This window comes from Parathielavia appendiculata (genome assembly GCF_033297405.1).
Source record: "Parathielavia appendiculata strain CBS 731.68 unplaced genomic scaffold N657scaffold_2, whole genome shotgun sequence".
Classification (NCBI taxonomy): Eukaryota; Fungi; Ascomycota; class Sordariomycetes; order Sordariales; family Chaetomiaceae; genus Parathielavia; species Parathielavia appendiculata.
In genome coordinates, this window is record NW_026944221.1 from 1,943,997 (window position 1) to 1,968,180 (window position 24,184).

General features: G+C 56.2%; 8 protein-coding genes across 8 annotated transcripts; 2 read left to right on the forward strand and 6 right to left on the reverse strand.

The window, feature by feature from the left end:
• Positions 1–416: 416 nt before the first annotated feature.
• Positions 417–1,163, reverse strand: N657DRAFT_653596 (putative exosome 3; the record flags this gene model as incomplete). The annotated part of the gene is made up of 3 exons (XM_062794427.1): positions 417–587; positions 645–867; positions 910–1,163. The coding sequence occupies 3 exons, from the start codon at positions 1,161–1,163 to the stop codon at positions 417–419; spliced, it is 648 nt and encodes a 215-aa protein (XP_062651122.1).
• Positions 1,164–1,398: 235 nt separating this feature from the next.
• N657DRAFT_641342 (C-8 sterol isomerase) lies at positions 1,399–2,779 on the forward strand. The gene is made up of 2 exons (XM_062792122.1): positions 1,399–1,995; positions 2,057–2,779. The coding sequence occupies exons 1-2, from the start codon at positions 1,677–1,679 to the stop codon at positions 2,419–2,421; spliced, it is 684 nt and encodes a 227-aa protein (XP_062651123.1). The 5' UTR covers positions 1,399–1,676; the 3' UTR covers positions 2,422–2,779.
• A 399-nt stretch (positions 2,780–3,178) lies between these two features.
• N657DRAFT_661509 (NmrA-domain-containing protein) lies at positions 3,179–4,588 on the reverse strand (the record flags this gene model as incomplete). Its single annotated transcript, XM_062795098.1, has 1 exon — positions 3,179–4,588. The coding sequence occupies one exon, from the start codon at positions 4,586–4,588 to the stop codon at positions 3,179–3,181; it is 1,410 nt and encodes a 469-aa protein (XP_062651124.1).
• A 196-nt stretch (positions 4,589–4,784) lies between these two features.
• On the reverse strand, positions 4,785–5,885 carry N657DRAFT_207291 (uncharacterized protein). The gene has a single exon (XM_062786224.1). It carries the CDS (start codon positions 5,565–5,567, stop codon positions 4,980–4,982), a length of 588 nt encoding a protein of 195 aa, XP_062651125.1. The 5' UTR covers positions 5,568–5,885; the 3' UTR covers positions 4,785–4,979.
• Positions 5,886–10,320: 4,435 nt separating this feature from the next.
• N657DRAFT_653599 (Fcf1-domain-containing protein) lies at positions 10,321–11,364 on the reverse strand (the record flags this gene model as incomplete). The annotated part of the gene is made up of 9 exons (XM_062794428.1): positions 10,321–10,433; positions 10,490–10,535; positions 10,598–10,659; positions 10,713–10,756; positions 10,813–10,868; positions 10,923–10,994; positions 11,052–11,103; positions 11,163–11,266; positions 11,329–11,364. 9 exons carry the CDS (start codon positions 11,362–11,364, stop codon positions 10,321–10,323), a joined length of 585 nt encoding a protein of 194 aa, XP_062651126.1.
• Positions 11,365–12,205: 841 nt separating this feature from the next.
• Positions 12,206–13,405, forward strand: N657DRAFT_564650 (uncharacterized protein; the record flags this gene model as incomplete). Its single annotated transcript, XM_062788298.1, has 1 exon — positions 12,206–13,405. The coding sequence occupies one exon, from the start codon at positions 12,206–12,208 to the stop codon at positions 13,403–13,405; it is 1,200 nt and encodes a 399-aa protein (XP_062651127.1).
• Positions 13,406–15,305: 1,900 nt separating this feature from the next.
• Positions 15,306–16,214, reverse strand: N657DRAFT_206802 (uncharacterized protein). The gene has a single exon (XM_062786223.1). It carries the CDS (start codon positions 16,077–16,079, stop codon positions 15,591–15,593), a length of 489 nt encoding a protein of 162 aa, XP_062651128.1. The 5' UTR covers positions 16,080–16,214; the 3' UTR covers positions 15,306–15,590.
• A 135-nt stretch (positions 16,215–16,349) lies between these two features.
• On the reverse strand, positions 16,350–20,979 carry N657DRAFT_565667 (uncharacterized protein; the record flags this gene model as incomplete). The annotated part of the gene is made up of 3 exons (XM_062788377.1): positions 16,350–18,768; positions 18,820–19,895; positions 19,954–20,979. The coding sequence occupies 3 exons, from the start codon at positions 20,977–20,979 to the stop codon at positions 16,350–16,352; spliced, it is 4,521 nt and encodes a 1,506-aa protein (XP_062651129.1).
• Positions 20,980–24,184: the final 3,205 nt, after the last annotated feature.

Genomic DNA, 24,184 nt, shown 5'->3' on the forward strand with positions numbered 1-24,184 from the left:
GATCTCTACACGCCAGAGGGCAGGCATAAGTGCATGCTTGTCATCCACCGAGCCTTGCATCCGCGCCATGCGGATTATCGTCTAACCCTCCAATCTTCCGAACATGCCATAATTCAGAAATCCCGAAGCCTCGAGATGGCCATTCTTGCCATAAGGCAGAGCAGGGTGACGGGAGAGCCTCCAGTGGATTGGCGACATGCTGTCACAACGAGGCCCATAGACCAGGCCAACCATTGTCAACTTGTCCAAGCTCGCATGCTGCCAACTTCCGGCTGCGTGACGGTCTCCTGATGCGTTTCTTCAACGCGTCGGAATGGTCAGCCGGTGGCAGAAGCCAGGCGGCTATCTGGATCTTCCAGAGCTTGTCTGACACATGTTCCAACGGCCGCCATGACAACCATGGAGTTACCCAATGCTTACTGTGGCTGCGCAACCTTCCTTAGCTCCATCAACCCCGTCTTGGGATCCATCAGCTCCTTCCAGCTAATAGGCACCATCGTATTTCCGGCCTCGCTCACAGCCGAGATAACACCCAGCTCATTCCTCGTCGTCGACAAGTAATAATTTACCTGGTCACCAAGCGAGATCTGTCCACCCAGCAATCAGTAACCAGCCTCATACACGCCAGGTAATCCAGAACTTACCACCTCAGCCCTGACAATATCGCCCGGCCGAAAGCTCTCATAAATCTTGACCCGATCCTTCTCCGTCGCCCGTACGTCCTGCACCCGGATCAACCCCTGCCACTCGGCCTCGAGCACCGTGTCCCCGCACACGAGAATTGCAACCACGGCCTGCCGCGGCGTGATGCGAATCACCCGGCACAGCACCACGTTGCCCACCTGGGGAAGCACCTCCCTCTTTTTCCTCCCTCCACTTATTCCCAAGCCGCCCCCTGAGTTTGAAGACAAAGCAGCTGAAGCTAATTGTGTTGGCATGACGGATATGGTGGGCAGTTCGGCGGGCGCCGGGGCGGGCGTGATCTTGGTGAGCCGCTTGGCGGGGCCCGGGGCGCGCGCGGGCTGCGTGATCTGGACTTGACCCAGGAGGGAGGCGTACAAGTTGAACTCGTGCAAGTGCGTTCCCGGGCCGGGCTGGTAGCGTGACGCGGGGCCAAGGAGTTGGCCTGGGATGGCGAAGGTGGGGGTTGCTGTTGTCGTCATTGTGATTTGTTTTGTTATCGATCGCAGTGGGTTTTCGTGGGTTGGAAATGTGAATGTTGTCGTTGGTCGTCTGTGTACTGCGGTGTTGTTTTTGCTGTAATCTGCGGAATCCGTGTGATGTGTGGGTGGGTTGCGGACCGAAGTTGCGAAGCTGCGAACGGTGATGGTGAATCTTGGCGCGGTCGGAAAGTTGGAGTTCCGGGTGATTCGAGATGACCGCGAGCTCAAAACAAGCGATCCAAGGACAAAGATTCTGCCGCTCTGGGGTCCTCTTTGGGATTCAGTGCCGGCTCTAATTCGCTACATGCGGTGGAGCACCGTCGATCGAAAGGGAAGATTAGCTTCCATGCACTCACCGCTTTTTTGGTCAATGTTCCCAGGGTCCAGGGGCAGCGCGACAACACAGCCCTCTTTTGGTCCCAGCGACTGCAATTCTTTTGCGGCGCGTTTTCCTATCCTTTCCTTAACCCCCTTTCTCCTTCTCCCCCCCTCCCCAAGTCCTAATCAGCCGCAATGGCGCCGAAGTCCTCCTCGTCCTCCGGCATGGGCGGGTGGCTGAAGTTCCTGGCCATCGTGCTGGGCGTGCTGACACCCGTCTACTACCTCCTGGAACAAAACCTGGAGCGCTTCTACATTTTTGAGCTGGATCAGCTGCACGATGTGGCCAAGCGCGGCATCGCGGCCCACGGCAACGACACGCGCGCCATCGTCAAACACATTGTCGATGAGCTGGCCGGCCAGGTCAGCCTGACAAGCTACATCAACCGCGACGAGGAGTGGATCTTCAACAACGCCGGCGGCGCCATGGGCGGCATGTACATTATCCACGCCAGTGCGTTCCTCACCTCCCTCCTCCCAACCAAATAATCTCACTCCTCTAACCGACCTCCCAGGCGTAACCGAATACCTCATCATCTTCGGCACCGCCGTCGGCACTGAAGGCCACACGGGCCGGCACACGGCCGACGACTACTTCCACATCCTCACCGGCACGCAACTGGCGTATGTGCCGGGCGAATACAGCCCCGAGATCTACCCGCCCGGGTCCGTGCACCATCTGCGCCGCGGCGACGTTAAGCAGTACAAGATGCCCGAAGCCTGCTTTGCGCTCGAGTACGCGCGCGGGTGGATCCCGCCCATGCTCTTCTTTGGCTTCGCCGACGGTCTAACGAGCACGCTGGACGTGCCGACGCTGTGGCGCACGACGTGGGTTACGGGGAAGCTGATGCTGGGGAACTTGGCAAGGGGCAAGTTTTAGACGAAAGGTGCCCGAGAAGAAGAAGAGGGGCGGGCCAAGGTTGCTTCAATGTTGTTTTTTTACGAGAGGATAGAGCGCAAGTCGATGCTTTGCCGCCGCGCCATGTTGAGGGGGGTTGGGGCTTGGATTGGGATAGAGATGGACTACACAAAGTTGCACCGGGGAACTAGAGGCCATGTATTGTGTCAAGATACTTGTACGATCAACTAATGCATAATTGGACCCTTAAGGGTTCAATGCCCAAATCGTACAGTCCCGTTGTTCAGTCTGGAATACGGAGTATGGGAGGCTCAATCCCGTTGTTGCTGGACAAATAAGTTGCGCTCACCGAGTCTGGCATCATGATACCTGTATCTCGTTTGAAGCACCAGAGCGGAACAGCTCCTCATGTTTAAAAAAAAAATTATCCCACTCCCTAATGCTGCCGAACACCATTTTTTGACTCTTGTTTTCAGATACCACCCAGGCCGACCGCGACCGTGCCCTGCAACGCCGATATGAAGACATCTTGCATGCATGTTAAATACAAGGCCAAAGAAATCACTCGAGTCCCTCGACCATCCGCTCGTCAAAGTACGCCCTTCTCGGACTAATCCAACACCATTTTGGTTCGCCGCACTCCAGGCCAAATGCTTCTTGACTGCTATGAAGTTCCGGTGAAAAAGATGCGTGGAGATGGAAATACATGGAGACTGGAAGCAGGCACTGTGAATGGACCGGAGAGTTCATCGGCAAGGCTTCGGCGGGAGTACCGCTCCTAAGCAAGCCACTCCTCGTCGTCCCGCTTGAGGCCCCGCATGACCAAGCCCTCGTCCTCATCCTCGCCGTCCGACTCGAGGGTGACTTGGGCGAGAGTGGTGATGTAGCCGTTCAAATGGTGCGGGTGGGCGGCGCCGTTGCCATTATGGTGTGAGTTATTGCCACCCCCGCCGTCGTCGCCCTCGGGAAGCATCCATGTCAGGCCGTTCGCCTGCTCCTCCAGAGGGAACACCTCCCGCGCGTACTCCTCCAAGCCTCGCGGACCCTCCCAGAGCTCGAGCGCCACCCTGGGGCAACTGTTCTCCAGCTCTATGTCACCGAAGTATGGGGGCTGCTTCTTGGGATCGTCGTGGCCTAGCCCAAACAGCGCCTCGAGTGCTTCCAGTTGGCAGCGGTAACCCTCGGGGATCTTGACCTTGATCTCGATTGGCCCGTGGACGTAGCGCACTGGCCGACCGACTCCCCGTGAGAAGACCTCGCAGGCCTCCTTTGGGGTGAGCATTTCGTAAGCGAGGGCGATGCGCTTGCCGCCGCCCCACTTCTTCACGCCGTCCTTGAAGATTTGAAGGACGGCAGGCCCGACGTCGTGTTCCGCATCCAGCCAGGGGAGCTTGACATCTGGATGGAAAGGGGCCTGCCAGATCCACGAGCCGTCTTCCTGGAGCTCGGTGCAGAAGAGGGGATAGGGGAGTGACGTGAAGTTGTTGTTGTATATGCCCGTGTAGACAAAGGTTGCTGGGAGCCCAATCTTTTTGACATACTCCTCGACCTGGTGCTTGGATGCCCAGAGCGGTAGTGATGGCCACTCCTTGTTGTAAGCGTGGTGATCTGGCATGGACGAGTAGATATAGTGCTGAATCCCAGCCTTCTTAGCCGCGTCTGCGAGGGCCTCTCCGATCTTTTGCTCGTCCCCGTAGAAGGTGGTGTTGATGAAGGCCAGCTGAGCCCCCCGGAACAGCTCTGAGATGAGGGCGTGGTTGACGCCGATGCCGGAAATCGGGCCGTTCCGCGTCACGTCGACTTGCATCTTCTCGATAGGGCGGTCCTTTGTGTACAGCTCCCCCTCGAGTACCGTGACATTCGGATTTGTGGCTACCTCGGTGGCCACGACACCCTCGAGATTCCTCAACTGTGCTCGCACATGGTAGCCGACTGCAGTGGCAACGCGGATGAACGAGGCGGCCTGCCTTCCGCTGGCATTGATGACGGCGATGGTCTTGTTGGGCGAGGGCATTGGTCGCTTCGCTGGACGGAAGGTCAATGAGTTATTCCTCGAGGTGAGCGGCGACGCTTCCGAGTATGATGACCGAGAATGCTTGTGTCGTCTCTCGTCGTTGCTGGTGCTGGTCACTCTGATGTCTCGAGGAACCGGCCTGATGGCGAGCTCGGAGCGTAGTTCGGCCGCCATCAGAGAGGAGGTCGGGCGCAGTTCTAGCCGGAAAGTCGACCCTGTGTAGCAGCAAAACAGACTGGAGAGTGCGCCCCTGGCTATTAGCGAATGGTCTCCTTTGACTTTCGAAACGTGGTGTGACGGTTGGCGCTCGGACAGAGGGTGTAGGTAACTGGATGCAGGTTTCTTCTGGCCGGACAAGATGCCGGACAACGCAGAGCACAGGGAGATTGATTGTGGTCAGGCGGGCGGTCAGGCAAGCAAAGTTACAAAAGAACGGAGCTCGTCTGCGAGGGTAAACGGTCGAGGGCCTTGACGGGTAGGTAGCCGGTGCCGCAATGTCACGAAAGGGCCGGCAGGGCAAGCTCGGCGCCGCTGATGGGCGTATAATTCTGGTCGCGTTTATCTGTTAGTGGGGTTCATCCCAGATTGCGGGGCAGGCCGCATGACAGGGACGCTGATAAACGATATGGACGAGAGGTTGATGAACCGAGCGCAAAGGCGAGGCAAAGATGAAAAAAGAGGGGACGGAGGGTGGCAGCCGAGGAGGGACAGAGAAAAAGAAGGCCAATGCAGGATCGTGTTGGGTTGGGACGAGTTTGCTCGGTGCGGTCAGCGATGGTGCAAGCACAACAGACGAGATCCAGACGTCCGTCCACATGACGAGCCGCATCCGGGATGGAGACTCATATCTGCAGCCATCGTGTCTTAGTGCCCGTACTGGGCTCCGCAGTGTCCTGACTGACAGGGAGCTTTTTTTTGTGCGATGCAGCAATTGAAGGGAGGAATTGACCCGCGAGGCCAGCAAAACGTGCAGTTGCGAAGCCAAGATCGAGCACTGGCCAACTCGGCGCCGGGATGCCCATCCACCGCCTGAGTCGTTGTTTCCCACCGCCAGCGGTTGATTCATGGGGGAGGAACCCACCGGATCCACAGGTCGAGGGCTCAGCAGGCCTGGAAGGAAAAAAGCTTCATCACAGACTGGGCCTCGGCTCATCCAATCGGGAGCATTGCAAGAGGCGTGTGTTGCAGTTCAAGAAGCGCCTAACCGCCATTCATGATGAGCAGCCCCTGGGCGTGTTCGGTCACCGACTTCGGCTGGACAGGCAGCCAGGAGAAAGAGCGAAGCAGAAGGAAACTTATGGGAACGCCAGTTTGTCACAGAATCCAGGGGTCCGGTCTGCCCAGAAACCTGCATACAGATGATGTTCGGTTTCTAAAAGTTGGTTCATCAATCGCCATCGGGGAACTCCTTGGGCAATGCAATGGCATCATGCCTGATCATGCAGGTTGGACATTGAGAGGGCGATAACACGCCTGCCGGCGCACGAGGCACGGATGCAGATGCGCCCATATCAGCAGACCAGATGCTGGGTTTCTAGCTGCTTGTTAGCAGAGTACTTCTGACACAAAGCCGTCGTACAGAAGCGTAATCGGCAAAGGTAAAGATACGGCTGGCTCGGCTGTTGCGACGCCGCTTCCGGTCGCCGGCGTGCTGTTGAGGTTCTTTTCCTCCAAATTTGGATCTGTCCGAAAAGGGCAACTGCGGTTGCTCAGACTCGGCGCTTGCCTCGAAACATCGGAAGGAAGCGATAAAGCCTTGGATTCTCCCTAGCGCCACTGACCGCATCGATGCCGTCAATTTCTTCCCAACAGGTGAAGTGTTTCGGGGAGAAGCCAGGGAAAGAAATTTTGGAAAACAGGCTCCAGTCCTCTGCAGCTAGAGGTTGTTGTTACTTGATGAATACCTGCCCGATCCATTTTCGAAGCAATTTCGTTAGCAATAAGTCTTGGCAGCCCCGGTGGCCGGCGGAGCCGGAGTCGACTTGAGAATTCAAGACCAACACAACCATCCCCCGTCAAACTTGAAAGAAAGGCGGCGTGAACGACAGTCCAAAATGCCCGTTAGGCTCGCCGCCGTCGACTTCGCTTGTGGTCGTTTCCAACCGCATGCGAAGTGCGTTCCCCGGTGTCTCGCTCGCGGCTCGGCAACGGCATCCTCCAAAGGAGACCTCCGGGCCATTGGTCTTCGTTGAAACAGCGGACGCGGTACCGTGCTGACTGCTGACTCTCGATTGGGGGATCTGTCGACAATGGGCGGGCCAAAGGGAGGCTGGGGGTGTGATGCTGTCAGTTCTCGTCAGCGGTTGTTGAACGTCAAAGGACTGGGAAGCCGGGCGTGTCGTTTCTTTTCAATTACGTACAAAACTGGCCGCTAACACGCACCTGCCAGGCCTGGGCCCTCTTTCCGTCACGCAATGCGTCACCGAACGGCACCCAGCTCTCAGGACCGACTTCAACATCTCCGCGGGAGCCACAATGCTGCGAACTCGAAAGTCATTTCGAGGTGCTGAACCCGCCGCCGAGTCCGTGGCTACATGTCACCTGCTCCCAGGGCGGTTAAAACAAGGGGGCGCTAGCCCTAACGTCATTTCCCCGCAAAATCGCTGCTAGCTGCTGGCTAGCGGATGCTCCGAATCGCGGGGAATTGCGTCGGCTCCGGAGCCCGAGAGCTCCGTCCAATGCCGCATGCCGCAGACCGCAATGTCCGGATCCAACCATCTCAACACCGGAGCCGATCCAGGCGCTGGGTTGGAGAATACACCAATGGAATGGCAATGTCCCCGAATGTCCGTCCACAACGAGCCAAGGGAACCATCCTCTTCAGCCTCATCGAGCTAAAGCCTGCATCTGATACTCATCAACAACATGCCTGGCTGCGCAACGCCGCAAACACCCAACCGCTGCAACAACACCCGCTTTCAGCGCAGCAACGCCGGCACCCTCCACCTGACCTTTGCCAGGATCAAGACATCCCTTCCCGCATCAGCTGCATTGACCTGGACTCGACCATGGGAGGGAATTGCCGTCATCGCGTCGATAGCCTGACGTAACTGAGAAGGGTTAGGTCAACTCTACGCCGATGACGACGCTTTCCGTCGTCATCTGCACGCGGCAGCAACGTCTCGCCGTGTTGGCCTGGGTCGAAGTCCTTTGAAGTGATGGGTTTCCTCTCCTGCTCTGCCCGACTCGCTCCTCGTAACTATCCATATCACCTGGTTCCCGTCAGTGGTCTCGGTCGGGACAGGAAAGTCTTCCCGTCGACACAGGTTGTGCGCCCTCAAGTCAGCAGGATTGCACCCAGCTGGTCGTTGAAGAAATTATTCCCTTCATCTGCTCGAGCACGACCCCGTGGTCCGCGAATATCCGCTCCGCGAAATCTGCCCGAGCGTGGTCGTGCCGGGCGGCTTCAACACAATGTTGTGCTGGGACGCTCTCCTTTAGGACTATTTCAGCCGCAAAAGCAGCCCTCCCCGGGCGTCCATGGCGGGTCGGTCGTATGCCAGCGCGGGGAATCCAACAGGAAGCCCATTATGAGCCAGGAAATGGTCTTTCCGGCCTCTTTTTCCGCAACAGCTGCTGCCCCTGTCCGGAATTTCGTGTACTTCGTTCTGTGAAGAGCCTTCAGGAGCTTCTCTCTTTTGATGAGATGGAATTGAGCTGATCCCTTTCTGGGGCTGCTAGTAAAAGACAATTTTTTGGTGCCATGTTTAAAGCGAGAGTGTGAAGACTCGCCCCGCCGTTTGAGAGCATCGGACCTGAAAGACTGACCTTGGAATAGGGATACATGCAATCCTCTGACAGTTGGTGTACAGCCAGGGCAGGATAGGCGTCGACGTCCGGCCAAGTCATACCCAATTGGCTGAGAAGAGCTTCTGCCTTTCTCTGTTGGTCACTCGACCTTCTCAAGGGGCCCAGTCCGCCTCCGAGTCGTTGGCAACAAAGAAGCTTTGTGGCTGGCTGTGGATGGAGAGCGCTATTGGAACGGGTATGAGTTTCGAATTGAGGCCCAGTCTGATCGAGTTGTACATGATTGCTCTGCTGCGGACTCCTCGTTACTCTTCCGCTTGTGGGTTGACTTGATCGGCGCCAGCTCGGTTGACGGGGGGAGCGGGAACGATCAGATTCCACTGAGTAGACGTCGGGGTGATATACATCCTGGTTATCAGGATGGCCCGGTTGATTGTAGTTCAATTGTGATCGGGTCTGGCATTTCCGGCTGTTATCTCATGTCAGAGCTGGGATCTCAATCAGGTCCTAGGATTCGTGGTACAGGTGGTCTCCGACGGGCAAAGGAAGCAGTAACAAGAGGTAAAGAAGGACCCTCCGAGTCGTACTCGTGGTCTGAACATGCCCAGTGATATCCCGGTTGTCCGTGGTTGTCTGGGAGAGGTGAGAGCTGATACTTTCTAGTTAGTCTTGCTGTTTTTGAAACTGCAAAGGGTGGGTGAGTGGATTCTGACCAGCATGACAAGTGACAAAGGACTTGTCACCCATCTCCTCCATGCAGGCTAGTTGCGGCACAGTTTGCTTCTGCCTCTCTGTTTTGACTCGGCGTGTGGGTGGGTGTGCGCTGGCTATGCCCTCTGTGCGTGCCTCTCTGTGTGTTCATGGGTTTGCTGTGCTGAGTCCCTGCTTGCTCGCTTCCCTGAGTCTCGCTGTAAACTAGTAAGCGTGAGCAGTGAGTGACAGAATTAGGATAACCAGCCTTGAGGCTGGGTGACATACAAGCTTCCATCCATGGTTTATATGCCAGTTCGCCCTGGAGAGTCAAATATTGGTACCAATCCCGCTTCTGCTCCTCCTTTCTCCTCCAGCGTGTAGGGACACGATAATTGTTACGAAACCAAAACATCCTGCGGTGTCGATGGACCTGAGAGAGGCTTTGCCTGGTCCTGATGGTTTTCAGAACCTTGTTTCCACTCGGCCTGTAGATGACAATGGACGACTAAGTATGTGACGGGCTGTCGAGGATAGCCTCGCTTTGGACTTTTCCAGGAGATGAAATTGACATGAGAAAAGTGGAAGAGGAACCCTGGAAGACGATGCGCGCCTTTTACGGCCCTTGGAAGGAGGGAGCGAGCATCAGTGCAATGTCTGATCATGCTGTCATGGTTGTATTGCATCAATTGAGGTCGATCTCCGCGGAATAGGTGACGGCATCTTCACAGATAGGTACGCGAGCTTGTGGTTAGCTGTTGATTAGAGGATCGGCCACAAGGCCGGGTTTAGCAAAATCCGCGGAGTTAGGTTGTCGTCGTGATGGCTCCTCTTCAAGATTCAAGATCGACGTAACCAGCCTCGCGCTTTCACTCTTATTGACACAATGAGATTGCTCGCGGCGCATAAAGACTGAGACTTATGGAGATAGAAGAGTAGTTGTTGCCGTCATCTACAGGGAACACTCACCATGCCCATCTCTTGCCAGGTGGCTGAACTTCTCCGATTTCTAATGGCATGACGGGGCGCTACATCATGTCGCACTACCCGGAATACTTATGAGCGTAAGCGTAACAGTATGAGTATTCGAGCCTTCGTCAAAGCGGTGGCGTCTCTGCCCCTAGCCCCAAGCTATCCGGCATTCCCGGGTTAAATGCAACTTGCCGACTCCTCCCAGCTGCGCCGCAACGCCGGCACAGTACACATCCATGCGCTCTGCTGTGACACCTCCATTCCGTCCCGCACTAACTGTCAGGCATGTCCCTCTGATGGACCTCAACGTCGACAACCTTCGCACAGCAGAGTGAAGTCTGCCAGCGGTGCGAGGGTTGCGCCGAGGTACGGGGCTCGTGGCTCCCAAATAGACAGCATCGTGCGAACTGATCCATAGTCAGTCGCTCAGACTCGACCTGACAGCTCTAGAAACTCGGAAAATGCACGTTCCAGTCTCGACATAGCCGGAGGAGACCTCAAGTGGCGGGGGCACCTGGTAGTCGCTCGATGGCGTATTTCCCCTTTTGGACCGACATGATGGGCACGCCTGGAACCTTGCGAATTCTCCTCTTGAGGTCGCGATCGTTTGCTGTAATGGGGGTCAGGACGGACTCCGGATGAGACAGGAAGGAGGTGGAGACGTACTGGCTACGATGTAGATGCGGTGTTTTTGGATGCGGTCGACAATGCACTGATTAATGATTGTCAGCTGGGGAGTTTTGCAGGAGAGTCAGGAATGAGGGGCCCACGGACATCATCGGCATATGTGCCTTTGTGGTCGCATGTCAGGCGAGTCCACCTCTCATCGCGGGCAACTAAACCACCGTTAGTCTATGGAGTTCCATATCGGCCAAAGCACCGCACTCACTCATCAACGCCACGCGGTATTTTGGCCCAAGCTTCTCTAACTCACTGCCGGCAACTGTTAGATATGATGAAGGGCATTGGGGGAAACGGAGGGCACTCACGCCATGACACAAGATGTGATAATGATGTTGCACGACGCGTAGAGACAATCCATAGCCTGAGAGGGTGTCAGTCGCAATTCCGCCGTATCCCGAGACCATGTGGCACATACTGATTCCAGTAGTGGCAGCTTGGCTCCTACTGTCCTCGAGAGGAAGTTGGTATCGACGAGGACTTGATAGGGCTGGTTGATCGACAGGTCAACACCTTGGTCCAATGAAATCCGAAAGGTCATACGCACAGGAACCAAGGCCGTATTGTGTTGAAAGAACATAGACGACGGCATCTGGGGCCTGTAACAAGCCTGTCAGTGAGAATTCTTATTGACAATGATAAGATCAGGGCGACGTACACTTCCCGGACGGCCTCCTCCTGCTTCTTGTTCTTCTCCAGCTCGGCTTTCTTGACGACGTCTTCCTTGCGGCGATCATCCCGCCGGCCGATCATGCGCTTGACCTGTACGCAGGTTAGCAAATGTGTGTTGTGAAAGGGGAGAGTGCGATATCAATGTCACGTGCCGTCGCGAATTTTCTTGTCCTTTTGGCGACACCCATGCTGGCGGTTTTCTTTTGACAAAGGGGTGTTTTGTGAGATGTAAGGGGAAGACAAGATTGGATGATCAAGTAAGCTCGGTTCAAATGAAGAATGTGAGGTGTCGGGCGTTCGACGATGCAGTGATGGAAAAATTCAATGATCTTCTCGGCTCGTGGCGATGATGGGCTGGGCTATGGCGGTTGCTGGAAGCGACACAACATCCAACCATGCCGAGCCAACCAGACAATCACAGCTGGCGGACAGCTGGGGGCCTGATTCAGGCTTGTGCTCAAAACTGGCATGTGCATTGCTCACTCCAGATTGGGAGAGACATGTGTCCACAGTACGGGAACACAACCCTCTCGCACAGACATGGTTCAACTGCAAGCCTCAGCGACTTGCAGGGTCTGCGTGCTCAGACGGCCGAACAAAGTCATCAGGGTCAAAGGGTCCGCAAACTGCGATCAATATGCAGGCTTCCGTCCGGAACATCCGCCAAGCTGGGAAAGCCATCAGTTCCTCGAACGCAGCGTCGCATAGCTTGGGCGATCATGTCGTCGGGAAAAGTTCAAATGGTTCGTGGCTTGGCCGTGTCCCCGCTGACCCGTACGGTATCAGCGGGTACCTTACATGGTTAAAGCCCGTTGCTGAGACGGCGGCTGAACAGGGCGGGATGCCGCTTTCCTCCGTTGGGCTTGGGCAGGGGGGCAGGGGGCAGGGGCACGAAGTGCCTCCTTTTCGCTGCCCGTATTCTCGGGTTCAAGTTGCTGACTGCCAACCACACCAACTTCCAGCATCACAACCGAATAGCATCACTTTCTTCCTTTCACAGGGTCGCCTTCGAGCGACACAGCCGCAGCTATGGGCTCATCACCGCTTTCGCTGAAGCGCGCCTTGCTTCTCACAGTCCTCTTTGCGCTACGGGTCGTGGCCCAAAACGACAACGAGGGCGACAGCCCAGCAGCGACCACAACAGAGGTGCAGAACGATCCCGAGCCGACGCCAACGACCCAGGCCATCGCCACGCCTACGGCGCGGACCACAACCACGACGGACGGCGACGACCCTACCACGACTGAGCAGACATCAACACGGACAACATCCTCGTCGTCATCGAGCCGTTCCACCACCGCAATGCCGGGCCTGACCACGACGACTACCTCCCGGGGAACCAATACCGGCATGCCGAAGCTTTCTAGGACAATCGTCGACACCGAGGTCCCCACGTATCCGCCCCCAACTATCCCGCCGACGCGCAACGCCCCCTTCATGAACCACTCGACCCTCCCTGACGGCACCGTCTTCATCGCCGTAGGCGCCATCCTGGGCGCCTTTGGCGTCGCCATCCTCGTCTGGCGCGCTATTGTGGCCTGCCTCCTTCACCGTTCCGTCGAGCGTGCCGCGCTGGCTCAGCACGCCGCCAACAACGGCCGTGGCCCGGGCGACAAGAACGCGGCCTCGTTCCCCGCCCCGCCAGCCCAGTTCTACAAGTACATCGAGCGCGAATCGTCCCCCTCCCTCGCCGGCGCAGGCGTGGGCGGTTCAACGGGACGCAAAACCCACCGCGGCCCGACGCCCTCCTCCACGCCCAGCCAGACGAACCTCTTCTTCTCCCCTACCGCGGCCGGCAGCTCTTCCGCACTGGGAGGCGCCTCGAACCGCGACTCAGCACGCTTCCTCCCCTCGGGCTTCTATGCCTCGGCATCGCCCGTCGCAGGCGGCGGCGGCAGCGGCCACCACGGACACGTCGCGGGCAACTCGATCAGCATGAGCACGCTGCGGCCTTCGTCGCGCGGACGTGGAGGAGGAGGAGGAGCAGGCGCAAACCCATCGTTTGGCGGGCCGTCACCGCCCGAATCGCCCAACATGGGCCCCCGTGCGGGGGGATCACGCAACTTCAGTACCAGCTCGCTCAACCTGAACCGGCCGCCCAGCGTGGGGACGAGGGCGCCCAGCGCGTACCTGGATGACTTGCTTGATGAACAGCCGGGCATGTTTCCGCCTGCTGCTGGGGGGCCGGTGTCTCCGCAGGGGCATGGGAGTCAGCGGGGAAGGTACTGAGAAGACCCTATGTTTGACGCTAGTGGGGGTAGAGAGGTGCTAGATTCTACGACTAATTGTGTTTGCTTCTCTATTTTGGCGGTGGGGTTTCGGTTCTTTAGGTTGGGGATGGTTCGTATACTCTTGCAAAAGGGGTGTGATGGGGAAGGGCTTGTATGGTGGTTTGACAGCGGAGCGGGCCTTTGTTTTGTTTTCCTCCATCCAAGTTCGTGGCTCTCTTCTACGGCATTAGACGGCGTTGTTGGCCGCGCCTTAGTTCCCTTTCTGTTTTGCACGTTTTCGTCACGGTACATAATCCTCGGTGTTACTCCTCTGTGCTCTGATTACCGGTAATGAACATATTATACCTATCTCCCTCGGTTTCCCGGGTTTGGGTGTGGAGAATACTTTCAAGCGGTTATCAGTGCAGTTTCTGTTTAGACTGACTCAACAATGGCAGATCGGAATGACGAGGGGCTGCAGTGCCCTGTGAGAGACCGTACGCAAAAGGGACAAGACATGGCCGGTCATGCCTGGGATTCCGTACTCCGTCCTGCTGCCACCAGGTCCCAAATTCTCGGAGACTTGAGTGAGGTGTTTCCAAAGCCTACCTACGTCAGATGACATTCTCTTGCAGTGTTGTATCACCAATCGCAATATGCGCAGGGCGCTACCGAAGCTGTGGAACAATAGAACCCTGATGCATGGAAGTGCTTACGAGTACGTGTAGGTGGTGCACGGGCAAACTGGCCAGCCGGGGTATGGTGTTCTTTAAGAATTTCAAGACTGGCAACGAGTGTGTTCAGCAAGATATTCCGTAATGTACTGTACATTCCAACCCCGACTTCGTCTCAAAATGCAATGGATCGCAACACATGCCACGCGACGGTTTCCCAGGTAATTACATTGCTTTCCTGTAATGGATCAAGTGACGTCGGCTCAGCTACCTAACTGCAAAGGAAGTTGGGATTCGATACGTAGAGCAAAGCATTCACCTTGCGAGGTGATAATGACTGCTACTAAGCGAGCTAGCAACGGTTATCATGTCTGGCTTTCATAGAAAGATACATTATGCAAGATGGCGACATACAGTACATATCCAGTCAACTGCTACAACCCTCAAGAAGTTGAACAAGCGCAGTTGCACTGACTGTCAATTGTCGTCGTCGGGAACATACCGTTACTCCGTTACGCAACACTCCCATAAACTCGGTAGCTAACTCACCTTGTGATACAATCTTCAACAACCCGACGCATGCAGCACACCGACACGACGGGAACACGGCAAACACAACCCAAGGCTCCCTCAAAAACCGGCGATTGCCGAGTCACACTACATCTGCACCTGGGCTGCATGTCGTGTAATGACCAGGGAGATATTGACGTTGCAACACGGGACGTCACGCGGGCTCGTATACTGTGTTACTTGCATGACTGATGACGTGCATGGTCATGGTAGACCTCGGGAATGGAGTAACAGGCGTTATGGTAAGAATACGATCATGCCATATGACCGGATACAGCAGAGACCGAAATCAGTGTCAAGGGTCTCACTAGGTATTGAGACCGTGTTTCTGCAACTAGGATCACGGCTGGCGTCCTGGGTCTGGAGTGGCGTTGACGTTAGATATTCGTAGTCAATACCTACGATGGCATGTCCTTCAAGCCTTGACGGATCGGAGGGTCTGGGAAATAGAGAGTAACAGTACAGCTCAAGGAGGAAGACGGGTCGGTTCTATCTACCAGTTTGGCGGTTCATCGCCCATGTCAACCTGCCACTCGACGGTGACCAGTAACTCTAGGGAAGTTCCAAGGGGTTGGAGAGGACTGCTTCACTTCATGTTGGGGTCAGGGCTCCCCATTTCCAAACTCCAACTCCTCCTCCTCCGCCTTCATCACGTCCTCGCCAGAGAGCATCGCAGAAGCGGGCACTAACCATCTTGCTCGTCAACATCCGCCACGACCCATCATCCCGCTCCGACTCTGTGCTCCTCATACCGCGGTAGGCGTGCCCAGGTCGAGCCGCTCGTCGCAGAACACAAAGTGAACGCAGCCCGTGTCCCCCATCTCATCAGGACCCTGTCCACCACTCATCTGCGACATCACGCTGTTGCTGGCGCAGCGAGTCCTCGTCCACCTGGACAAAGTCATGCATCGCACGGGGATCTCGGTTCACTCCTTCGCCAAGGGCGGCCGGCAAGGATTCTCAGCACGATAACCACGCTGACGCCACCGGTGAACCGTTCGCGGAGCTGCTCCCGCGACGCGCCTTCAAGCGCCACCGGGTCCGAGACAAAGATGTGGTCCAGCATGCCCAGAACGAGAAGGAGACGCGCCATGTTTCTCTCAGAACCCTCCCGTGACGACGCGGTGGACCGAGTCCGGAAGCGCTGCCACGCCGCGTCATCCCTGGATGTGGTGGGTTAGATGACCCAGCCCCATCTGCCTTGTTGATCTCGAGCATGTCGTGTACGCACTGAACGTAAACGTCGCCATGTGTGGCCACCAGGGACATGAAGCGCGGCCGGGGCACGGTGGAATGATAGGTGTGAGGAAGGGCGCTGTGCGAGAGGCGAGCCGGGGCTGGAGACAGCGTCGGGCCAGCGTGCGCCCAAGGAGGGGGGTGGCTGTCCGGAGCCAGCAGAGGTGCGCCGTTGGGAGGTCGGGAATGATGAATGTTAGCTGGTAGGGACATACAGATATATGTTCATGTCATGCTTCGGCATGTTGATTCTCGCGCTGCGTTGCCGCCCGAAACGGCTAGGTTACATTTTGTGTCGTGATGTTGCATTTTGCTACTCTCGTTTGTTTGCTACCAACAGCGCACAAGATATGACAGTAGTTGTATGCCCGCTAGGTAAGGTACTTAACCATACCTCGGTCTATCCGCTTACTCCATACCCAAACCCCCTCAACCAAATAAACGCTGCCAATACTCACCACCAGTCGCACCCCTTTGCACCAACTAAGATGCCACCGTTCCCCCTTGCTGCGACGACCGCTTCTGCTGCTGGTGATGCTGCTCCTGCTCCTGCTCCTGCTGATGGTGATGCCGCTCCTGCTCCCGCAGCACCCCGTCCCTCGCACCACGGATATCCTCCATCCTAATCCCACTCCGTTCACACATTCCCCTGAAAATCCCCCCTTCCATCCGCCACAGCTCCAGGGGGGGGCCGATCTCGGCGATCCGCCCTTTATCCATGACACAGATCCGGTCATAGCCAATGATGGTTCGCAAGCGATGCGCAATGCACAGCAGCGTCTTGCCCCTGAACCCGCTCGCAATCGTCGCCTGGATCTTGTCGTCCGTTTCCATGTCGACGCTCGACGTCGCCTCGTCGCAGACAATGATCTGCGAACCCCGAACAAGGGCCCGCGCGAGCGCCATTAGCTGCCGCTGGCCGAGCGAGAAGTTGAGGCCGTCTTCTTCGACAACCGTGTCGAGGTGGATGCGGTTGGTGTCTTTGGCGGTCGTGGCAGGGTGGTTGCTATTGTTGTTGAGGGAGCCGCCCTGCGGCTCTGTACCCGGTGGCCCGCCGTCGGCGGGGACGAGGTCGGCTTGCCGGAGAGCGGACCAGAGTTCGAGGTCAGTGTGTTCCCCAAACGGATCGAGGTTGCTGCGCACCGTGCCGCGGAAGAGCGTAGGGTCCTGCGGGATGATGGCGAGCCGAGAGCGCAGGTCCTGGAGGCCGATGGTGGATATGTCGAGCCCGTCGATCGTGATGTGGCCTCCGGATAGCTCGACAAGGCGGAACAGCGCCGACATGATGGAGCTTTTTCCGGCTCCGGTGCGTCCGACGATGCCGATACGCTCGCCGCCCTGAATATGCATGCTGAGACCTTGCAGCACGAGCGGGAGTCCCGCTCTGTAGCGCATCTCGACGTTGTCGAAGATGATCTCGCCCATCTCCGGCCACGTCTTGCGAACCTCGATCGTCCTCAGGGGCGCCTCCTGCTCCAGTTCTGTTCCGTAGTAGCGAAGACGCTCCACAGAGTTCATGCCATTCTCCACTTCAGCCAGCTGCCGCACAGTAAACTGAATCATCTGGACGATGGCAAGAATGTATGACAGGACCAGACCGCCAATCGAAGGGTCAACCGAAAAGCGTGACGTTACAACCAGAATGCCAGTCGTGAAGACGAGCAGGTTCCCGATCATGTCGAGTCGAACCGACAGCCACCTCTGATTAGAATAGGTGAGAAAGTAGGCCGAGTCGACGTCGTCAATCGCCTTGCGCAAGTCGGCAACAAACCGATCTTTCAATCCGTACGCTCTGATGCAGGCAATACCTGACAAGCCCTCGGAAAACTTGGCCGAGAGCGTGGACCGGAGAATGGACTCGATCCGCTTGACCTCGCGAGCGGAAGCGCGATAGTAGCTCGTGGCGAGGAGGAAGATGATAAACAGGGGCACCAGGGCAATGGCGAAATAGTAGAAGAAGGCGATTATGAGGGCAAACACGGCGAGGATGGAGGCAACGCTGAAGAAGTACATGCGCATCGCATCCGTGAGATTGTTGTCCATGACATCGACGTCGCGGCTGAACCGGTTCGTTATGCGGCCCAGTGGCGTAGTGTCGAAGAAGGCCATGGGAGCTCGCAGCACGCTGGATACGGCTTGCTGCAACATGTTTTTGCTCGCTGTTGTCCCAAAAATGGAGAGCGAGACCATGAAGCCAAACATGATCAGGACCTGGACGGCGCCGAGCCCGGCGTAGACTCCTATGTACTGCCCCATGGAGAAACCATATCTGTCGGACGTCCACCAAGAGAGCCACAGGCTGGTAGCAATGTTGGCCCCTTGTGACAAGACCAAGAGCCCGATGACAATGGGAAGATTGAGCATCGAGCCCGACGCCCTGATGTATGTAGCGTAGACGGACCACGGTACGCTTGCGATGGCCCTCTCCTCGGTCTGCATCAAGCCCTTAGCCTGCTTCTTCTTGTTGGACTGGCCGTTATCCCCCGGGACTTGAGCAGGCGCAACCTCGTCTTTCTTCTCCTCGATGGCCGTCGACTCCATAAGCTGCTGGAAGCCCTCCGAGTTCTTCATGAGGTTGTCGAATGTGTCAATCGCCTGGATCCTGCCGCCTTCCATCCAGATGATGCGGTCGCAGCGGCTCAAGACCCAGAGCTGGTGAGTCGCCAATACCCGGCATTTGTCCTTGAGCAGGCCGAGAATAGCATTGTCAAAGATGTGGCGACCGACGTGAGCGTCAACGGCGCTCAGGGGGTCGTCCAACAGCACAATGTCGGCATCGAAATAGATGGCACGGGCGATGTTCAGCCGCTGCTTCTGACCACCGGAGATGGTAATGCCTCTTTCTCCAATCTCGGTCATATCGTGATTGGGCAACATGTCCAAATCTGGCTGCAGAGCACACCTGCGGGATGTTAGTGGACACTGAGACAGCAAGGATGCGAGCAGTACTTACGCCTTGATAACATCGGCATACCACTGCTTATCCATCTCCTTGCCAAAAAGGATGTTTTGTTGCACCGTTGCGTTCTGAATCCAGGCGTATTGCGGGCAGAAGGCCCTGGAAGCGCCCAAAATGACCTCGCCATTCGTCTTGCGCATATCGCCAGCCAAGGCGGCCAGCAAAGACGTCTTTCCGCTTCCGACGGTACCAATAACAGCAACGAGTTCGTTTCTGCCAATCTCAAGGTTCAGATCCTGGAGCTTGAACGGCTCTTGCTCTTCCACCAGGGTGCTGGCCTCTTCGCTGGAGTCAGTCGCCGAGTGGTCATTCGTTTCCGCAGCAGCTTTCGGCCCCCCCCTTCCCCTTCCCGTGCCCGGGCCAGCAACAGTCCCTTCAGAATCCTGCGTCGGCGTCCTCTCCCAGGTGAAAGAGGCATTATGCATCTCGACAGCATTCGGAGCGTCTGACTTGAAGATGGCCTCCTCCTCGCGCTCCTCAGCCAGCAGGAACTCCTGGATACGCGAGAGCGACGACCATGCATCCGTGACCTGGCCAATGACCAGTGGAAGCATGTTCAGAGGCATCCTCAAGCCGTTGAAGAGAGCCAAGGAAGAAAACACCTCAGCGGGTCCGAGGTTGTTGCCGGTCAAGGAATATGTGATGAAGGCCAGCATGGAGGCGAAAACTGGCAGAGACAGACTAATGGCCAAGATGGCATTGCGAATGCCCAGCACCATCTGGATTGCCGAGACTTCGCGGCTTCTGAAGTGCTGGAGGCGCTGCAGAAAAGAGTTCTCCCAGCCGAAAAACTTGACGAAGCGGACCGACTGCAGTATCTCCTGGGTGAGGCTGACTCTCTGGTCCGTTATCTTGTTAATTGCCTTTCTACGCTTGATCAAATTCTTCACGGCCTTCGAGAGCAAGGGCACGCCGATTACCAGGAGTGCGAAGCCAGCCAGGGCGCTGTAGGTCAGGTTGACGATGAGCAAGGCAAGGGTAATGAGGCAAGAGATGGGAGCAGTCCAGATGATGTGGAACAGACCACATGCTTGGTCTACTCGGTATGTATCGACGTTCATCAGCGCCATCTTTAGATTGTGTTAGCATATTGCGCATGAAGTCAGTGTGCTCCGAAGAAGGACTCACAATTCTTCCGTTACCCCATCCCTCGCCCTCTCCGGTAATTCCTTGTTGATTCCCTGCCCGCCCTTTTTCATGCTTGCCTTGACTCGCATCAACCTTCTTTGTCCGTTCCCGTGCCGCCTTCGCAGCCGGGTTGTCAGCGAGCTCTGCGCCGCCAGCTTTGGCCCGTCCAGATATGACCATGGACTTCTCGTATATCAGGCTGATCAGCGAAGCCCTCGACATGCCGCCGACGAGCATACCACGATAAATAAAGTGGTTGGTAGCCAAGCTTTGCAGGGCCTGCATGGTGGTCACGCCGATGACCAGTCCAACGCCGGATCCAATATGCGGTGCTGGAAGACCCCGCAGGCTTGCAATGTAGGCGTCCGCCGCGAACTGAATCAAGTAGCGCAGCGTAAAGGGGGACATGACCTGCAGGATGGAAGACATCAAACTGCAGAAGCCACCGAGCCAGAACTCCCAGAAGAAGGTCTCGTTGATGGCCCAGACCAGGGGATACTTCTCGCCGGCGTCAACGCGGCGCTGGAACGAGGCACGCAGCTTGTCGGTCAGGGGATCGACGGCGCGGTCCGGATTGACGCTGTAGATGTCGTTGAACTCGAGTGGCCGCTTGTAACCCCGGCTCATCAGCGGGGCGATCCAGTGGAAGACGAGCGAACTGAGAAAGCCCGCCTTGTGCTCGGGGCACTCTTCTTTCTCGATTGGCACGGGAGGGATCTTGCCCCATCGTAGAGGATTCGGCTGCCTGTACCATGGTTTTTGCTCGGGAAAGTTGCCGGTCGCCGTGGCGGTGGTCACGCTGGTGGCGGTAGCTGAGCTTTGAAGGCGGTCCAGGTCGTTTCTCCTGTCGCCATCCTCGGCACCGGCACGCTCCACTGCACTCTCTGTTGGCCGGAGGTTGTCCTGCTCCCCCAACTTCTCCTTGTCTCCGGGAGGATATGCATCGTGGGACGATGCGGAATCCGCGGGCGGTACGGGGTCAAAAGAGGTCCCTTCCAGCTGCTTTTCGTTTGGGGCCTCAGTCATGGTGGGGAGACCCGGAGCAGGGTCTCATGAAGTATATCTGATGCACCCAGTGGTCGAATCGATAATAGTGGCGGGAGATGCTATGACTATGGTTGATGAGCTTGTCGATTCTCTGGCAGATTCGAAGGTTACAACGCCGGATGGTTATGTCGACGGCAAGGATGTGGGTTCAGATCAGAAACATGATAATCTATCAACAGAGAGGGAAGCGCGGGCTAGCGAGGAGCTGCAATTGCCTCTTATGTTACTGCTTACATGATTCGAAATCAACGGAAATAAAAGTAAAATTGCAGGAGAGCCTGGAAAGAGTCGGCATTCCGTTGCCGCCCCGTCCTTCCATTCCCTCCAAGATGCATGCTCGGCCGAGGATGAAAGGCAAGGCCATGAGCTTTTAGCGTCAGCGCCATGACGTCGATGACCAGAACCTGCCTATTTCATCGGCGCACGGCGGCATCAAGCACCGACTCTGTGGGAAGTCCAGCTGACGGGCGGGGGCGCGGCTTGGCTCTGCTTGGTTGCTGGAAATCATGATCCACAGGACACAATCCCACTTCGGAGATATCGGGAATTTGTTCAAGAACGATTCATCAAACGTGCTTCGCTTTCGCGTCTGCGCAACATGCGCACATGTTGCCCCGGAATCCTGGCGTATACTGCCTGTAGTAGGTATTCCCTCATCATAGCATACTAACCTACGCGATTTCTGAGGACGCTGTGTCACCACCGCCGACTCAATGGACAAAGACCGTCTCACAACCCCTCCAAAAACGGCATTTGTCATCACCGAGAGCCAGTGACCTGGTCATGTACAAGTACAGCTTGGCCACGTTATGAGCCCGATTAGGCGACGGCCTCTTGACACACTATAAAACCCGGGACAGTTATAACATGGTCTAGGTATTGCACGGCAGAGGTGCAGTCGGACAACGAGGCTGAACACCCTCCTCTACCTTAAAACAGCGTCCTCTCTCCTTACCATAGTTGATCTGATTGAACATATGTTGAGAGAAACCTTGGTGGTTGCGGCTGAAAACATGCCATCTTAGAAACGGAGACGGAGACGGAGACGAACAGTGACGCCGGCATTGCTATGAGCGCTATTGTTGGGTAGTACTCGGGACATAAGACGAGGTTGCTGGTTGCTGCACCTCGTTATTCGGGCCTGCTTACCAAGAACCGTTTGTTGACTCAATGGACACGTCACGAACTCGGATTGCCTGCAGCATACGCGGATGTGGGGCGGAGTTCTCATCGCACCGCGAATGCCGCAGCGTGTGGGGAGGGCAAGCGGTGACACAGTAAGCTGGTCCGGGGCAAGTCTTCGCTCGGCATGTGGTCCACCTTCCGTTGCTCCTTGGACGTCACATCTGTATTTTCGAGTTCTTATTTACCCTCTCCGCCATCGATCCTCAACTCTTCAGCCGGATGGAGTCGGTAAAGCTGTGAATTGTATCCTGTGCCTCAAGCAGAGTAGTAGCACTATTATCACGTGGCATATGGGAGTATACAGGTCGACAGCATTGAGTTTATCCGCAATTCCTGATCTTTCTAACAATGACTCTCGCAGTGACATAATGGAGCCTGTAGCCGCGCAGATGGCGCTTCTTCAACCTGAAAATTGCCTGCAGAAGAACCACCCTGGCGCCGTTAAGTGGTGCCCAGACTCTTTCCAGGGGCTGACTCGGCGAGGGTAAACATAGCATTAATTGGCATGAACCTTGTCTCAAAAATGCAGAGTTCACATAGACCACTTGGTCTTTGGGCAAATTGTAGGCTCAGAACGAGCTCGAAACGAAGAAAGAAATGAGATCTTCTCCTGCACAGACAACAGCGGTGAAGATCACAGAACAAACTTTCGTCACCTCTCTTACCGTGCCCAGTCCTCAACTGTTCATCCCAAGCCTGGCCAAGCCCAAGCCAAAGGCAGGAGACCAACACTCCAAAGCAGGCTCAAACTCCCCAAGACAGTACCTGCCAGCACACGGTGCGGAGCGTCAACGCCGCATTCGACAGACCCCGCCCCCACGGACCCGGGAAGCATGCCTGAGCAAGGGCGTGGCATATAACTCAGCGACACGACGGCGTGATGCGTAGATGGAGGTTAATCCCAGCCTCCTATGGGACTCCCGGCGAGATTGGAGCATTAGAACCCGTCCGAATGAAGGTGGCCACGCCTATCCCTAAGATCCTGAGTCGGTGAAAGGGTCGGAAGTAATATCACACGTACTATTTGAGCGAACCATGCCTATAATACAGAAAGATCAAGTTAGCTCTTTTGTCCCAACCAACAAAGAGCCTTACCTATTTCCCTGGTTGCAGCATGTGGCGTCTTGGAGTATTAAATCAAGCCGTTGTTTGAGAGCTGCCATAAAACCATCAGGAAGACGCTGAATGAAGCCTAGTTGCGAGCGGAATCGTTCAAGCGGACAGACGGAATGGGCTTGCCATGGCCCCTCGCTGGCGAGCGGCGAGTATTGCACGGTTCACGCACGGCAGGACGAGATCGGGGGTACGATCAACGGGCGGAGGAGCGACAGTCGCAATTTACAATGTCGACAGGCTGACCTTCCAGAACAGGCCGACAGTCGGCAGCCAGCCCGGGAAGGCGGTGCCACGAAATCGAAGGGCACTTTTGTGCTGGCGGCATCACGAACAAGGCTGCTGTATGTTGACGTTGTTTCGTATCATGCCGACTACGGAAGAGGAACCCCCGGCGAGATTGCTGCTCCTGCTGCAGGGTCGTCACGGTGACAGTGTGCCGTTTGTGCCGTGAAGAGGCGCAAATGTAGAAATGATAATCGTACAGAGACGGCTTCCATCTACTCCCTGTTCTGATCCATACCGGGGGAGCAGATGGGGTAGATGGAGGCCTAAGACAATGTCGACCAGTGCTGCTGCAGACCGAGCCAGATCCCTTGGCCATCAAATGTCGAATGTCGCACCACCAATGGCTAAGATCTAGGGAACCAGTCTGACGAGAAAGGCGATTTGCCGAAACAGGGCCATTAACCCTCCCATGCCTGCCGTAAACTCCAATCGATCGAGTTTTGGGATATCCGAATTATGTACCCATGCCCAAGCGAAAACGAGAGATGAAAGAAACCCGCGCTGCAACATGGTCAGATAGCAAGCAGCCCTAGGAAGTAGGTCTTGAGGTCGAGAGAAGAATTTAGCGGCCACCTGCAACGGTCAGTATTATGACACC